The 17,189-nt window shown below is 50.7% G+C and overlaps 5 protein-coding genes across 5 annotated transcripts; 3 read left to right on the top strand and 2 right to left on the bottom strand.

The window, feature by feature from the left end:
* Window positions 1-131: 131 nt before the first annotated feature.
* On the bottom strand, window positions 132-1,791 carry M437DRAFT_37929 (putative disulfide isomerase; the record flags this gene model as incomplete). Its single annotated transcript, XM_041019741.1, has 3 exons — window positions 132-1,524; window positions 1,578-1,585; window positions 1,639-1,791. The coding sequence occupies 3 exons, from the start codon at window positions 1,789-1,791 to the stop codon at window positions 132-134; spliced, it is 1,554 nt and encodes a 517-aa protein (XP_040884489.1).
* A 250-nt stretch (window positions 1,792-2,041) lies between these two features.
* Window positions 2,042-3,130, top strand: M437DRAFT_80111 (DUF605-domain-containing protein; the record flags this gene model as incomplete). Its single annotated transcript, XM_041027288.1, has 1 exon — window positions 2,042-3,130. One exon carries the CDS (start codon window positions 2,042-2,044, stop codon window positions 3,128-3,130), a length of 1,089 nt encoding a protein of 362 aa, XP_040884488.1.
* Window positions 3,131-4,096: 966 nt separating this feature from the next.
* On the top strand, window positions 4,097-5,200 carry M437DRAFT_80110 (uncharacterized protein; the record flags this gene model as incomplete). Its single annotated transcript, XM_041027287.1, has 3 exons — window positions 4,097-4,483; window positions 4,532-4,726; window positions 4,781-5,200. 3 exons carry the CDS (start codon window positions 4,097-4,099, stop codon window positions 5,198-5,200), a joined length of 1,002 nt encoding a protein of 333 aa, XP_040884487.1.
* A 385-nt stretch (window positions 5,201-5,585) lies between these two features.
* Window positions 5,586-11,457, bottom strand: M437DRAFT_37638 (uncharacterized protein; the record flags this gene model as incomplete). Its single annotated transcript, XM_041019672.1, has 6 exons — window positions 5,586-6,972; window positions 7,159-9,553; window positions 10,836-11,207; window positions 11,264-11,276; window positions 11,342-11,359; window positions 11,410-11,457. The coding sequence occupies 6 exons, from the start codon at window positions 11,455-11,457 to the stop codon at window positions 5,586-5,588; spliced, it is 4,233 nt and encodes a 1,410-aa protein (XP_040884486.1).
* An 808-nt stretch (window positions 11,458-12,265) lies between these two features.
* M437DRAFT_37809 (citron like protein) lies at window positions 12,266-15,981 on the top strand (the record flags this gene model as incomplete). The annotated part of the gene is made up of 2 exons (XM_041019718.1): window positions 12,266-15,838; window positions 15,895-15,981. The coding sequence occupies 2 exons, from the start codon at window positions 12,266-12,268 to the stop codon at window positions 15,979-15,981; spliced, it is 3,660 nt and encodes a 1,219-aa protein (XP_040884485.1).
* Between the last annotated feature and the right edge of the window lie 1,208 nt (window positions 15,982-17,189).

Raw genomic sequence — 17,189 nt, 5'->3', positions numbered from 1 at the left:
GTGATTGATTAGTTTTGAAACATGCATCAGCTTCTTACTCCACTGCATACTTGAATCTTGGAAAAACATAGACTTCATAAGTTTGTTAGCGATCAACGATGACTACCTAGTAATATTCTCAATCACGAAAACTAGAGCTCATCATGCGCAGCCTCGTCCTCAGGCTTCAAAGGCTTCAACTTGTGAGCATTCATCAGCGCCTCATACTGCTCATCAGTAAGTTCCTCCATCTGAACATCAACCTTTTCCTCAGCCTTCTCTGCAGCAGGCGGGGTTTGCTTCTGAGCAGCTTCAACAATGACACTCTCGGCAAGCTTTTCCTTCTTGCCTTCGCCCATGCGGATCGAGTCTACCCAGGCGTCAATGGCATTGTGGCTGACATCGGAGATGCCCGAGTAGCGCTTGACCCAAGCTTTCTTTGCATTGACGGCGACGATTTCGAGAGTGTCATCAGACAAACCCAAGGCCGAGCGCAGTTCAGAAGATGCGGATGCAGGGACATTGTAAAAGGGGAATAACTTGGCGCCACGTTTGGTGTGCTTGTGGTGGATCTCGGACAGAGCACTAACGGCCTTGGACACGGGCGAGTCTGTGGTCTGAATAAAGGCAGATGGAGCAAGGAGCAAGATGCAAACACCAGACTTGGATGTCAAACAACTCTGCTGCAGGGACTCAGGAGTGTCGAGGGTAGTGATTTGAGGAGCGACATCAGGGACGTGAATTGGCTTCTGAGTGTCATCGGTATTGACTTGAGGGTTGGGGCTCTCAGTGGGATTGCTGTTGTCTTCCAGAGTCTCCGCAGTCTGCGAAGCCTTTGCGCTAGCAGACTCGTCGGAGCGGTGAGAAGACGACGCCTTCGAAAACTGGGATGAGGCCTTTGAAGACTGTTTGGCGTCCTTTGACTTTGACTTTGACTTGGAGGAAGCAGGAGCGGGATCAGGGTTGGGTGTAGCAGCCTGAGACAGGAACTCGACAATAGCGGCCTTGTTCATTTCACCAGAGTAAACAACGGGGTCCTTAGTGCCGCCAGGAAGCAGTACAAGGGTGGGATACGAAGTGACACCGAAAAGCGAGACAGCGGTTGCTTCCTTGCTTCTGATCTGAGCGACGGAGATAGAGCCCAAGAAGTCAATGGCGACAGCCTTGAGGAGAGCACTGGTGACGCCCTTTTCACTGAACAGAATAGCCTTGGCAGAAGAGTTGTTCTCGGTCAGCCAGTCATCAAGATCCTTGTCTGTCACTCTCTTGACATGGCTGGGAATCTTGTCCTTGACAGACTCGACAATGCCCTTTGCGGTTCTGGGACCTTGATAGTCTTCGACAGTGGGTCTTCCGGCCTTCTTTCCAGGACGGACAATCTTCAGGGTAGGGAAACCCTTAACGTCCATGCTACCACAGAAAGCCTTGTTTTCTTCTTCATCGCAATTGACAGCAGCGACTTTGGCAATGCCATCGAGAGATTTGGCAGCCTTTTCATAGGCGGGCTTGAGATTCTGACAATGACCACACCATGGAGCATAGAACCTGCGAGATGGATGAGATTGAGTAATACCATGTTTTGCAGGAAAACAACTTACTCGACGATCTATCATTTTGTAAGCAAGAAGGTAGATAGAGTGGTCAGTAAAGAGAACTTACAGAAGTGTGATTTGAGTTGGCGATCAGAGAACGGTAGCTTCTAGCATCGAGGTTGAGAACGCCCGAGTTCTTGGTATAGAGACCAGCAGCTTGAGACGAGGGAAGCAGCAGCAGACCGGCTGCAGCCACAGTCAAAGATTGAAGGTTCACCATGTTGGTTGATAGGATCAACAAAAGAACAAACAGAAAGATTCGACCTCGACGACCTCGTTCGCAGCGGCAACCTGTCCTTTGGTATTTATGTGACACCTTGGGTTGGCGAACAGGTGGCTCGAGCACCTCCGACTCCGAGGCTTCCCCGCGCCGACCAAGACATCCAAGGCAACCCTGGCCTCCTCTGCAGCTACCTGCATCTGCCTTCTAACTAACGCAGCTGCCTTGTCACAAGACAACTCACGACACGATGGCCGCTTCCCTCCCAGCAAAGCTCAAGATCAAAGAGATCACGCCTTTTGCAGTTCGCGCTGCTCAACTAGAGAAACACAAGCCTATCGTCTCGTACTGGTGCAACTACTACATCATCGACCAGATCCTCTCCAAGGGTCTGCACTCGGCCGACGATGAATGCATGCAATACACGACCACTCTGATGGACAAGCTCGAGCAGACCAAGACCGAGCAAGCAGGAAACGATGCCATTGTCGACGACATCGCCGCAAAGGCATACATCGAGCAGTTCGCTCTTGACACGTTCCAACGCGCCGACGATGCCATTCACTCCAACAAGGCCTCGCGTCAGACCATCGACACCTTCCAGGCCGCCGTAACCTTCTTCGACCTGCTGTCCATGTCCATTTGGGCTCCCATCGATCCAGACATCACTGCAAAGTCCAAATACGCAAAGTTCCACGCTGTTCGCATCGCCAAAGCCATCAAGGCCGGTGAAGACCCAAACGCCTCGAACCCTGTCCAAGAAGAGCCCCCAATAGCTCCTGCTCAAGACACATACCACCCCCCCACCGTCGAGAGTGCCCCAGAAAGCCAGTATCCTTCTCGTCCGGCATCAGTCACTCAACCTGAGCCCGCCGCCATCCCTCCACCAACCGTTCAAGATGCTGTCTCACCTGTTGAGTCTACAAATCCACGCCAGAATTCCATAGGTGGTGGCTACTTCCCTTCTGCTCCCACCTTCGCCTCAGACCCAGCCCCGCCTGTCGCGCCTGCCACCAACCCAGCCACGCCTTTTGTGCCCTCTATTCCAACGCCTGCTGCAGATGCACCAGCCTCGCCATCGCAATTTTACACACAGCCTACCCAGCCAGCTGCATCAATACCTATGCGCTCTCCTGCTACTGTACCGCCGCCAGCCCCAGCACCGGTGCCTCTCCCACCTGTACAGCCCGTGGCTCCAGGTACCTACCGAACCGACGACGACTCCATCACATTGGCTCAGAAGCACGCCAAGTGGGCTATGTCAGCTCTGAACTTTGAGGATGTCGACACTGCTGTCAAGGAACTGAGATTGGCCCTCCAGACTTTGGGTGCAACTTAATCAGAGCCTTCGACGGAGCTCTTGTCCCTGACCGTCTTCAATGGGTCGAATCACACTTTCAGTGACTTCTCTACTATCACGTCCGACAGAGAAGACGGCTGTTCGCCTTCTCGAGGTGCCGCATCTGATTACCAGTCGATCGAGCGTGCCTGATGACCAGGATATACATCCGATAAGACGATATCTGGCAACGCTTCGATTACATTTGCAGTAAGGCTCAGAGTTGTGATTTTGGTACTAAGCTGCATGCCGACTGTCTTCCGCCTACCCCCACCGCAGCGCCTACACAAGACAGAGTGTCCAGGTACTCTGATTCAGTCAAGATTCTTGACAATGACTCAGGCATTGATGGTCGGTACTCAACTTCTAGCACATAATGTTTTCTCGTACAGATACCCATTCCTTCTACATGTCGAACACCTGTTTGTGGTCCTTGAGTCTAATGCATCATGCCGGCGCTTGTTCTTGGCGATATGCAAGGTTCCGCAAGTTGATGGTCGTTTGATATATTGTAACACGTAGTAAACAACATCAAAACCACAATACCCTTTTTGAACACCACTCCCTTCTCTTATCTTCATAGCTAATGGTGCCCAGGAGTAAGCTGCAGTACATTTGAGATTGTAACAAAACTTGAGACGTGTATACATGATGTATGTTACGAACGAATATCTTGAAAGGCAGCAGCACCTTCCCGGTTTATAGACTGGATACCAATGCGATGAGTCGTTTGCGATGGGTCGGCAGGACGACAGTTCCAGCCCAGAAACCCGATTGCGCCTTCCATTTTCTGGTCAGACACGTAACTCTGTTGACGCTTTTTTCCACATCGTCAGATTTATCGCGACAATGTCCACCTGAGCACTCTACCTCGAGCAGCAATCGCAGTATGCAGCTCAATAACTCCTGCTTACATGACCCTACGCAAACTGACCTTGTTGGGACAGCCTGATTTCTACCTTCGACATGCAACATCGCGTTTGCTTCGCCCCAAGCGGCCATCCCGCTGGCTCGCATGAAGACTTCCAGAGCAGTCCTTTCAACTTCGAATCTCCGACAGTATGGATTGGCTATCTTGACAAACCTAAGAAGACATATCGCCACTTCATCGCTCTCCAGGCAGTCATCGAGAAGGCTCAGTACAACTTTGCCAAAGGCTACAAAGACCAGTTCCCACGCTACTTGACCAGCTTCGAGGGTCGAATTGGCCGTGAGGTTCCTCACGATGAAGAGTACAAGTACACTGCTCAGTGCTCTGCCTGTAAGAGCATGCCAAACTGTGATCGTATGCTGGTGCAGTACTTTCCTGTCGACGTCTGGGACTATACCCGTGACAGGAGAACCACTATCTTCGTAAGGAACAAAGGCCTTGGGGTCTCTGCCTGAGCTAATGGTTGTCAGCTATGCGCATTGGTCTTCAAGATCAAAGGCCACACCATGCTGTCGCTCCTAAGACATCGATCTCACGGCAGATTTGGCTTCCAACACATCAATGGCGACGTCTCGAAGGAGACGACCGTCGAATTTGCCAGTTCTGAGATCGGTCTTGTCGATGAAGAAAGTGTTATCTCAGATGAAGCTGAAGGCCAGGGCAAGGTATGTACATGTACAATGACCTGACCCATCACGACCGACTAACCTTTGATGCAGGTCGATACTCCAAACGAACCCGATTACCCCCTGCAGAACACCACGACAACAAGTCACTACGCCAAGTCACGCAGTCGAGCCATGATTATCGACCTTACCCTTGACGACGAGGATGATGAACCCGCCATCAAGACCGAGCAGGACAGCACTCTGCAGACCGGCACAGAACCCTCTGCCCCCAGCACTGAGCAACCCGAGAACCACCCACCACAGCTCGACCCAGCCCCACAAGTTGATTTGATGAAAGAGTTTGGTGGTATGATGGCTGAGATGGTATCAAACTTTGGCATTGATGCGCTGGGCCAGCCCGAGGCTAGACGACTCAGACTGTGCATGGGAGAAGCCGCGAAATCAGGAAACAAGGCTCTGCTTTGCTCATACTTCGGAGCGCTCTATGCTGTGTTGCAAGCCAGTCAGTGAAAAGAGTCCTTTTGCTTACAGGCGGTCATGATGATAAGATGAATGGGACGTCATAGCTTGCTGTGGTCAATACCTAGATGGAAGATCACGAGAGCGACTTCGCTTTGATGATAAATGTTAGAACAGAAAGGGCACGATCCCTGAACTACAGATCACATGCTCTGCATTTCTTTGTTGGACTACAATTGCCTTCCTTGAATTGAATCTGAATTCCTCAAATCTCGAAGAAGTGCAGCCATGCCTTTTGCAAAGATAAACGATTTGTGTGTAGTGAATATATCGAACTTGCAGCTTGACCTTCCCTTGCATACAACTTGACAATAGAGAAGTACTGTCTTTGCGCCTAGTTTCCAAATACTTCAGAGCAAGCTCCAAGACAAACTCGTCAGACCTGCGTTTCCTTCTTGGTTGGGTGTGTATTATCCTCGATTGGAAAGAATCTGCGTCCACCGACTATTCGTTGTTGACTGCGTAACTTCATCGCTGTAGTGTCGGCGGCTTTACTTTTCCTCGCTCTTGATGCAGAAGATTCGTAGAACCTTTTCCTTTCGTCGGCGTCTTCTGAGGGAAAGCTTATATCCCTGGCGAAGGCTATCTTCTCCCTCGTCGGAAGGGTTGTGTGCACGGCTCCTTGTCTTGCGCTTGTATCGAATTCGTCCGTTGCAGTGATTGTCGCACTGGCGCCAGGAAGGCTTATGCTACAAGCCTTGAGCGTCTGTCGTATGTCGTCGAACAGAAGATGCATAGCGCACATGTATGTTAAGCCCGTACGTTCAGCGAGGACATGACCCGCAACTTGACCAGTGGTGTTGGACACTATCCATGCACCCGAGTCGCCGCCGATTCCGAAATCCCCTACCACTGTCCAGCTCAGAGAAAAGTTTCTGCGTCCTTTGATCTTAACAAAAGATTGTGCTGCACTAATGATGCCGGTCTTGAGACCTGATGTCCTGCCTAGACAGTGAACTTCCAGGTTCGCGAAGTTAGACGCAGGCATGATTTCGGTGGGATACCAGTCCTCTTCTGCTGTATACAGACTATCGCGTCTGCAGACCGGAGTTTTGAGCTCGGGTATAAAGGATACAGGTGATTTGCAATGCCGCCGTCCCCCTTGGACTAAGTTGTATGGCTGAAGCCGAGGAGGATCAAGCTCAAGAAGAGCCCAGTCAATCTCATAGCGTTTTCCCCCTTCGTTCAAGCGACGAAGACCCGAGGATGCATAGATTTTGCCTAGTTTATAAGAGGACAGGTGGTCCTCATCTAGTTCTTCTGTAGTAGCGTCATCGGCGTGAAGGTCTTCGGCCACAGCGTCGCCAAATGCTGGCTGGGTAACTTGTACATTGTAAAATGATGACACTGCTACACCGGGTCTGTCGCCTGCGTCTTCGTCCTCAGAGACGTCGCTCTCAAAATCTGATGATTCGTAGCCGTCGTCATCAGAACCACCACTCGAAACTGAAGAAAGATCACTCAAGTAGCCATGATCATGATTTGCTATTGTCGTAAGGTGGGGCGGGGTTGACCTAAGGGCTCTTGCACTTGATCGTTGGGTACCTTGATTGGCCTGATCGTCCATATCCGAATCCGAGTCTTCTTCATCAGTCGGAGGTTCCAGCATATGGTGCACGCTCATGCCGTATTCTCTGTCATCTACCTTGACTATACCGCCAAACGATACTGGTTCAAGATGACCGTGATCAGGCAAGTATGCACCGATGGATGCACCGCAGAGAGGACGCTCCTGCCAGAAAGGGTTCATTGGTGTTATGTTACTACGTACAATTCGTCAGCCTCAAGCATGACATGACACGAGTCTTGAGCTTTATTTTGTGAAACAATTGGGTATCATAAGGAAATATTTGGGTATCGAGCAGTGGAAGAAAACGCCCTGACAACGATAGGCAACCAGAAGAAAAAAGAATGGGAGAAGAAAAAAGATCGTGAATCATGATGTGTACCTTTCGCTTCCGTCGCCTCTTACATGACTTCGCTTGGCGATGTCTCCTTTGCCATAACTCCTTGACTTGCCTCTCGACAAAGACACACAGCCTTGTCGAACCTTGAGATCGAACATGGTTCGATCATAGTGGAACTTGCGCTTGAGTGCGGCTTTGACTCTTGCTGTATTTGTGCACGTCACAACGATAGTAGGCTTCGCCGTGAAAGCGTCATGGCCAACACTGACAAGATCGATGCTTGAGGACTCGGTAGAGCCTTTCAGTGCTCGCTCAATGATGCAAGAAAGACGGAAGCCGATGTCTGAGTGCCACTCGTCCACAATTGTCTGTGGAAGAGAGATAGGGAACAAGCGACACTTGCTCGCTGGAGCAACGGGTGGATGGTCGGTCTGTGACTGCGAAGGCTGAGCTTCTTCGTGAGCCCCGCGGCGTAAAGCGGCTCTTCTCGCACGCCATCGTGACTGAATCAGCACAACTTTACGACGATAGTCGCGGAACGAGAAGGGAAACGGATCAGACACAGACTTTGGCTGTGCATCGGGTGCAGGAGAAAATCGATCAAGGTCAGGGGCTGGGGTTGTAGTCGAGGCATGGGTTGCGGATTGGGAAATGTGCTTGTTTGAGTCCGCGCTTGTTGAGTTTGATCGGTTTGACTTGGCGCTCAGCATCGAAAGGATAGGTGAACGTGGTCCAACAGAACTCGAAATGGCAGATGGATACGATGCGACAGAAGCCTTCTCGGCGGTTCTGAGCTCTGAAGGGTCTGCAATGTGACGTCCAGGCGAAATGTTACGGCGCTTCTTCTTCGCTGTTTGTAAACCCTCTAGGCCGCTTGGAGCCTGCAAGAAACCAGCTGGAATTTGAGTGATCTCTAGAGGTTCTGTCTCGTCTAGCAAGACACAACGCTGAAGTTTGACAAGAATGCTGTCGTATACGGCCTCTACGCCAACGTGTCCAACGTCGTCATTGTCTGCCCAACGCAAACAAGTCTGTACTGCGCGCATATACAGCGAGCCGCATTTGCTTGCAAGCTTTGGTATGTAAAGCTTCTCCAGTCTGAGCTTGAAATCCTTGAGCGTGTACTTCTCCTTGAAATAGTCATTAACGGGATTCCAAAGACCAATCTCCAACAGAACGAGACCTATTTGGTAGAGATCATAACGAATCGCCGTAACATCGTCAATCTCACCTCCTGTATCTTCTGGATGTTTTGTGACGTTGGAAATTGGCGAAGAATCGCCATACTCGATTCTGTTCCTGGAGAACATATCGAATGCTGACAGGACAGGCCGATGCAGCTCGCTTTGTCGTGGTTGCAGAGAATGACCTTGTTGCAGGAAAACGACGCTCTCGCTATGTATGTTTCCATGAAAGTAGTTCTCGGCGTGCAGATCTCTCAATTTCTCCACAAGACGCAATGCTATGCGAAATCTGTCTTCCAGGAAAGGAGTGGCATTGGAAACATCGACTGGCCTTTTGGCTTGGGTTGCTGTTAAGATTAGGCCCATAAGAGTGACGGGGCGAATTTCTGCAGATTGTTGCGGTTGAATAGTACGATAGTCGTAGACCAGCCCTATGCGAGGCTGCTGAGGATCTTCCACGTAGCCGAGCAGCCTCAAGTTTCCCCTATTGGATAACATGTTTAGAGAGGAAGCCAGCTTCTCCACTCGTGTAAGTGGTGGGGACACGCCTGTGTCACGATATAGAGGGTCATAGTTTTCAAATTCAACCATGACCCACACATACTCGTCTGTGACGTCCCTGAACACATTGCGAACGCTTTCGGGGGCCAGAGTCTTACTCAAGCGACCCATCATTCTAGCTGTCGATGGAACTCCCAAGTATTCGTAAGGCGGAGGCCCTTCTACTGGTAGCATCAAAGCCTGCGGGTTGATGCTTGCTGGGAGTCCAGCATATGGCGAAAGAGTGGGTCGTGTGAACTGCGTGTTGACGAGAGTCTTTTCCGAAGAAGCAAAGCTGACGGCATCGAATGGAGTTTTTGACATATGAAGACCATGTTTGGCGATATCGTGAGGGTGGTCGCTCAGATTGGGGTATGTACCTCTTGCGATGGCTCTACGAGAAGCCGAAAGGTCATAGAGAACATCAACAGAAGAAGTCAGATCGCGTAGCAGATCCTCGTATTTATCTTGGTTGAAGACGACCTTGTCAGATGCAGGATTATATGATGACAGTCTGTCGGCTTGTTCGAGAATGTCCTTGATATTACCAAGGATATTGGTCACATTTTCGGTCAAACCAGCTCGTTCGATGGACTCGTCGATGCTGTCGTTTGTTTCTTCAGCCCATTCCAGACCCCATGTTACCAGACGATCGGTTTGTGCGTGAAGCTTGCGGTGGAGCCTCGCAGAAGCAGGACTCGGCTCTTGCTTGTCTACATTGATGGCGGCCTTTCTCTTTGTGTCGTTATAAAGGAGCGTGAGATTGTGGTTATACCGTAGAGAAGCCATGGCGCGTGGTATTTGTGAAAATCATCAAGGCGTGGAACCCATGTCGAAATCTTTGGCAGAGATTTGAGGGACAATTACTGCAGCTATCAGAATTCTACGTGGAAGGCAGCCATATGAGGAAGGGAAAGAGGTCGCCTCTGAAAGCTGCTGCCTTGCGCAGGTGCGAGCGGAACGGTGAGAAAGCCCGCGTGGCTTCACAAGCCAAGCACCAAGCACGTCGCAAGCAGTTGCATCCAGTCGGTCGCAAGTGCCTCGGCTTGATCAACATCCGTCCACGAAACATCCACGCCGGCACATCTCGACTTTCTCACCACAGTGCTCTCCGACGATGCCACATTTTCCTTCCGCCAGCCAAGCGACCGATGGCCAGGAAAGTGAAGTAGCACGTACTGCACGTATTCGTGTCAAGACTCGAAGGCGGAGATATCTGGAACAACATGGCGAATACTTTGACTCGCCCAGCCTAGAGCTTGCAGGTGCTGCCGCGTGGCGTGTGTACGACTGATCAATACCAACCCGTGCAACAGATCCCCTATTATACGACCGCATGGTCAGGCGCTTCCAGAGTGCCGCAGAACGCGAAGCAGATGGACGCGATAAAGGTTATTCAGGCATACTCGAAGCCGACTTGATGCGATCTGAGGCCAAAATCGAGGCCTTGAACCACCCAGATCCCAACAGCCCTTTAGTATACCGACGAGATGCATCGGGGGCCATCACAATTGTCGAGCAAGACGAGGAAGATAGGCCAAAGACAAAAGAAGAGGGGTTAGCCAAGTGGCGCGAATACGTTGAGATGCGTTTCCTTCGAGGCGAAGACCAAGACTTTGATTACAAGCTTGTCGATGAAGACGAGGGCTATGACGACCTGGAATGGGACAGACGAGAAAGAGAAGAAAGCTATTTTGGACAAGAGGAAGCCGAATTTGTAGGCGAAGGCGAGAAGCAGGGTGAGACGGGAATTCAGGACTACTGATGAATTGTGGCATGCTATGCGCATATATTTCGTTATGAAAAGCTTCTATTGATGATATGATTCGGACAAATGTGATTTGGTATATGGTACAGCGCGTTGAGGTGATTTTGAGAGAGTAGCGGACGGGGGAGAAGCGTTCAACCTCTGCTCTTGGTGTTGAGGATAAGGGCAACGATCAAGCTATGAACAGTGTCAGCATCAAAGACATGAGCCAGAGCAGCATAATGAACAATACCCGTATAGACCCAAGACTTCGCCGAAAATGAGAATCAGAACCATGCCAACAAAGATTCGTGATTGCTGCATGTACGATCTCACACCCATATCGCCGACGATTCCAATAGCGTATCCGGCAGCAAGACCAGTCATGCCGACCGAAAGACCGCAGGCAAGGTGCATGAAGCCTGTGAACAAGCTGTAGTGGGTGCCCGGAGGAGGACGCATGTCACCAGCAATCAAGACGGCGACAACGAGGGCGTAGACGGCGATAATACCCGACATGACGACGGGAATGAGCGATTTCATGATCAGGTCGGATCTGAAAGTACCGACACCAGCGATACCAATACCGGACTTTGCTGTGCCAAATGCGGCTCCAACACCTTGGATTGAGGATCAGTATATCAAGCAGACTTGGTGAGGGTGGGAGATAACGTACAGCCGAAGATCATCTGTCAATCAAGCAGAGACATTAGTTGAGGGCTTGCGAGTCAGCGAATGAAGAGGAGCAGCTTACAGCAAAAGCAATGCCAGCCTGGGAGAGGGTCAGCTAACATGTCATTCGAGGCGATTAGGTATACACACCATGCCAAAGAATGGCGCAAAGGCAGGGGCGAGTTCTGAGTCGGACATGGTGTGAGAAATGCGAGACGACGCCCTTGTTGAGAAAGATGGAGAAGGAGAGGACTAGGAGCGGCTAGTCACGATATGGCGAGCAGCGCGAGGGAGGTTCGTCGACGAAGTGTTGGAGCGACCTTGGACTGGACGTGGACTGGCAGGCTCACGGCAGCAACGTCGGTCCGCTATGATGCACCGACTCGTACCTTCCTGATGAAACGTTGCACGTGACTAGTACCTGCCAGACACAAACCACTCTAACCAATACACCTTCACAGTTTTGGGACATAGATATCTCGGGATCAGGGACTCATATGGGTACCAACACGCATACTGGCTCCACTATATGGTGTATCAGCACTATAGCTACTGCGTGGGTGAGGAAAAGTAACATGGTAGATGCAATGGTAGCGGGCGCTCGGACCATTCTCAACTGCTGTTTCGCTGTAGACGCATGTCACACAAGTCGATGGCAGACAAGCCACCGCAATCGCAACAGTCTCGTTCTTCAGCAACTTGCAGTCTGTCGGGTACGAAGCCTCGGACGACTGTCACTTTCATAGTCTCAATTGCGCACTCTGTCAACCGTCTTGTCATTCTCATATTCGACGTCTCCCGCGGCCTTGACAGCCGGCACACGTGGACAAGGACTTAGAGTTGAGCAGAGGGTCGAGTAGGCCCTTCCTTCGTGGGCCGCCTTGTTTCATGAGCTCTGGCACTGGCACTGGCACCGGATCCACGACCTCCATCGTCACTCGCTCGTGCAGTCGGCAGCCCTCTGCTCCCCCCCGGATGTATTAGTTGCTAAGCCCTGCCGCTCGCAATGGCTCAGTACTCGCAACAACAGGGCCGCTCCTCGTCGCAGCAGCGCGAGGCTGCCTACAACAACATCTTTGGTCCTCCTGCTGCCGCCCAGCAACAACAGGGTCGCTCGCAAACCATGCTTTCCCAACCTATGAGGCCACCTACCGAACGCGCCGCCACCATGTCGTCGCAGATGTCCGACTATATGCAACGCGCTCCTCCCATGCGAGCATACCCTCCGTCGCAAGGCAATCCTCGCCCTATGCCTCATCACCAACAGTCTTACGGCACTCCCTCTCCTCCTACTATGAACGGCGACTATCATCAACAGCAGAATTACCCTTCCTCTCCACAACCCCACCGCCAGCCTCAACCCCAATATCTACCCCAGCCTCTTCGTCCCGACCGCCGCCCTTATGCCGCTCCTCAGCGCCTTGATCCGCGTGGTCCGCCGCCCTCGCAGCCCTATGCTCGCACCTACACTGGTGGACCTGCCATGGCTTCCGGCCCAGGTCCTGCTCTCAACTCGGATAGCTACCGCTCACAGTCCATGGCAGCAACCTCTAGGCCCAATTTCCCCATGCAGCATAGTCAGTCTAGCTATAACATAGCCCCTGCACACGCTTTCCGCCAGCAGCCATACATGAGTAACCACCTGGCAAGGACAACTGCCCAGGGCAGAGTCGTGCCCGATCGTCCTGCTGACGAGCGAACCATGTCCATGTCTTCATATTCTCGCGATCAAGATCACAGTCTGATTATGAGCGGTCGTGTTATCCCTCAGCGCAAACGTGGTGACTCGGAGGTGAATCAGCCGGATCCTTTTATTGCCGCTAAGGGTAGAACTCCTAGTCAAGGCAGTATTCAATCCCGCTCCATGTCCATGGCATCTACTATTGCTCCTCCTTCCGAATACTCAGAGACCACAGTCGGCGCCGCGCAGTCACCTCGACCTTCAATTACCGCATCTTCCACTCGTTCCAACAGCCAAATCCAACAAAGCAACGGACAGATGATAGCCCAAAGACGCCCATCTCTTGTTTACGGCGCACTTCTCTCCAAGGTTGCCGCCGCCTTCTACGATAGAATCCCAATGGCGGAAAAGGAGAAGGACGGCTTGGTTTACAAGAACGCATTTACTGGCCACGATGCAGTCGAGCTGATTGCTTATATCATCCGAACATCCGACAGAAACCTCGCATTGCTCCTGGGCAGGTCCCTGGATGCGCAAAAATTCTTCCACGAGGTTGCTTATGCACACAGGTTGCGTGACTCTCCCAACGAGATTTATCAGTTCAAGGAAGCCGTGATCGAAGAGCCAGCCGAGGTCAATGGAGTTTTCACTCTGTTGACAGAGTGTTATTCGCCTACTTGTACACGCGATCACCTTTGTTATTCCATTGCATGCCCAAGGAGACTCGAACAACAGCAGCGTCTCAATATGAAGATTCAGCCTGGTCTTAAAAGGGAGGGCTCGCAAGCCAGTCTGCGAGATGAGCCAGAAGCGGAACAGAGATTGTGGATCAATACCGTTTCCAAGGATATCGCCGACAGTGTAGATGACAAGGAAAAGGCTCGCCAGGAAGTCCTTGCTGAAATCATGTATACTGAACGAGACTTTGTCAAGGACCTGGAGTATCTGCGTGACTTCTGGATCAAGCCCCTGAGAAACCCTAACATTTCACCAATCCCGGAACACAGACGTGAGAAGTTTATTCGAACTGTTTTCTCTAACTGCCAAGAAGTTCATGCTGTCAATGTCAGGCTCGCTAGTGCTTTGACTCGACGGCAGCAGCAGAGCCCGGTTGTGCGCAATGTCGGCGACATCTTCTTAGAATATGTTCCTCAGTTTACTCCTTTCATTAAATATGGTGCTAACCAGTTGTTCGGCAAGTTTGAGTTCGAGAAGGAGAAGTCGAGCAATCCGGCCTTTGCCAAATTTGTCGAGGAGACAGAACGTTTGAAAGAATCGCGGAAACTCGAATTGAACGGCTATCTAACCAAGCCTACCACTCGTCTTGCCAGATACCCCTTGCTTCTAGAAGGAGCGCTCAAAAAAGCGAAGGACGACAACCCGGATAAAGAGGATCTCCCACGAGCTATTACCATGATCAAGACTATTCTTACCAGGGTCAACGAGGAATCTGGAAAGGCAGAAAACATCCAACAACTTGTGCAACTCAATCAAAACTTGAAATGGACTAACGTGCCTTATCAAGATTTGAAATTGACCGAGGAGGGACGCCAGATGGTCTTCAAAGGCGGTCTCAAGAAGACGGCGAGCGCAGAAACAGTCGACATTCAAGCATATCTGTTCGACCACGCAGTGCTACTGGTTCGACAGAAGATGGTCAACAAACGTGAAGAACAAAAAGTGTACCGAAAGCCAATCCCGTTAGAGTTGCTTGTCATCACACAGATGGAAGAAGTCTTGCCAAAGTTAGGGATAACGAAAAGACCTTCGTCTAGCATGATTCCTGGAGCTCGTACCATCACAAGCGCTACGACCAAGAAAGAAGATGGATACCCTCTAACTTTCAAGAGACTTGGAAAAGGTGGCTACGAGCTTACTCTTTATTGCTCGACTCAAATCCAAAAGGAAAAGTGGATGGAAAACATTCACGCTCAGCAACAGAAGCTTCGTGAGCGCAGCAACATATTCACCAAAGCGAATATCAACCAAGGCTACTTTGCATCCAGTAACCGTGTCAACTGCTGTGTTCCTATCGACGGTGGCCGGAAACTGGTGCTCGGAACCGATATTGGTGTTTTCGTGGCAGATCGCAAGCCTAAGGACGCTTCTCACAAACCAAAACGCATGCTTGATTGCAAGCTAGTATCGCAAATTGATGTTTTGGAACAGCACCAGATCTTGTTGGTTCTTGCTGATAAGGTGATGTACTCATACCCCTTGGATGCTCTAGACCCTGAAGACAGTCAGCCATCTCCCTCTAAGCGGGGGCGCAAGATTTGTCATGCCAATTACTTCAACGCCGGCATGTGCAATGGTCAATTGCTTGTCTGCTGTGTCAAGTCAACATCTCTATCGAGTACTGTCAGAGTGTACGAACCTATGGATGCCATGTCGAAGGGCAAGAAGAAATCGGGCCTGGCTAAAATGCTTGCCGGTGGTCAAGAAGTGCTCCGACCATTCAAAGAGTTCTACATACCTATGGAGTCGAACAGCATCCACTTCCTGCGGTCGAAGCTCTGTGTTGGTGGTGCTAAAGGCTTCGAAATTGTATCGCTCGAGACACTCGAAACACAGTCACTGCTTGACCAAGCTGACACATCACTCGACTTTGTCGTTCGTCGTGAAAACGTCAAGCCCATCTATATCGAGCGTACGCCATCAGAGTTCCTGCTCTGCTACACGGACTTCTCATTCTTCGTCAACAAGAATGGCTGGAGGGCGCGGAACGATTGGAGGATTATCTGGGAGGGTGTACCGACAGCGTTTGCAACGTGGGGCGACAAGTACATTCTGGCGTTCGAGCAAGAGTTCATCGAGGTGCGGCTAACAGAGACTGGAGGGCTGGTCTGTATCTTGACTGCCAAGAACATACGCTTCCTGCACTCGAGCTCGAGAGAGGTAGGACCCAACACTATGTGCCATTCATTCAAGGCGCGCTTGCTGACCGAAACCAGATCCTCTATGCATACGAAGACGAGATGGGCGAGGACGTCATTGCCAGTCTGGACTTCTGGGGACGTCCACAGTCACCCAGACAATGACCAAGATGATGTTGTCGGATATCGTCGTCGCTGTCGTTGTATTCTGCTTCTTCTGTCCACCCTTATCTTCTATTTCATCGTATTTGACAGAGCAAAAAAGTGCATTTTTACCTTCATATAAGTGTTATCAACTTGGCAATGTGTGGCTTGGCTCCATGTCGTGTGATTGTGGTTGTTGATGAATGATCTACAATTCTCTGCAGTTCAATGTTACAACAACACTCTGGCAGGTTACCGCCGTTACACGTTTGAGCACTGTCTATAATACTGTGACATGGGACGGACAGCCGTGCAGAATCATATAGATTGTGTGTTACAATGTGAGAACATGGACAGGGTCGCTAAAGTTTCAATTCTCTAAAGCACGTTCCTAGCATGACCCTTGCAACCATCGACGACATTGTTTTAGTGCAGTGGAGACTATTCATCTACAGAGATCGGAAGACGGGAGCGGAGAATACTAGATGGGATAGAAAGTCGCGATTGGCTCATTTGTAGCAACGCGGGAAATATGTACGCACTTAGCAGGCACAGCATCAAAAGGCTAAACATCGAGAGGGATGTGGTTGAGTTGGGGAAAGGGAGAGCGAACATGCGGTTGAGGGGCAGGAACGCAGCTAGCATGGAAAGCATCATTCTCTCCTTCGGGGTCCGAACCTTCGATTGTGAACAGACAGGGGGGAACGGACTGCTTTGCATGCGTTTTTGTGGGCTTGGAGATCGGGGGGAACAACAAATTTTGATAAGAAAATGTTTTTGTTTCGACTTTTCCGTCTATGGTATTCTCGAGCGATGAGCAGTAGAAGAGCTGAGGGGACGTTGTGGGTGCAATTCTACAGCGCGCCGGCGTTTTGTAACAGTCTCTCTTGCTTGTTCGTTCGTTCTCTGAGGCAAGGCCCGTCTTGTTCACGTAGATACACCGAGGGCTTGCTCGTATACCCCAAACTTTAAGCGTGTGCAGTTTATGGATGCGCGGGCTTCGTAAGCTTTCCACGCTGATCCTATTAACACGAACACGATGTTGGCTGAGACGTTTCTCTACGTCAATCGCATATATTACAAGATCAGGCTGGAAAGTCTACAGATGCACAGAAATACATGGAGAGCAGCGTCGGCTCCTTTGATCGTTGCAAAGATGGGTATTTATTTTGGTGAGACAGGAAATCTAAAGATATCGAAGTCGTTGGACACGAAAATGTGAAGCCTTC

Source organism: Aureobasidium melanogenum (genome assembly GCF_000721775.1).
Source record: "Aureobasidium melanogenum CBS 110374 unplaced genomic scaffold scaffold_1, whole genome shotgun sequence".
In the NCBI taxonomy this organism is placed as follows: domain Eukaryota; kingdom Fungi; phylum Ascomycota; class Dothideomycetes; order Dothideales; family Saccotheciaceae; genus Aureobasidium; species Aureobasidium melanogenum.
The sequence above is the reverse complement of the archived record's forward strand: the minus strand, read 5'-3'. Positions and strand labels throughout refer to the sequence as shown.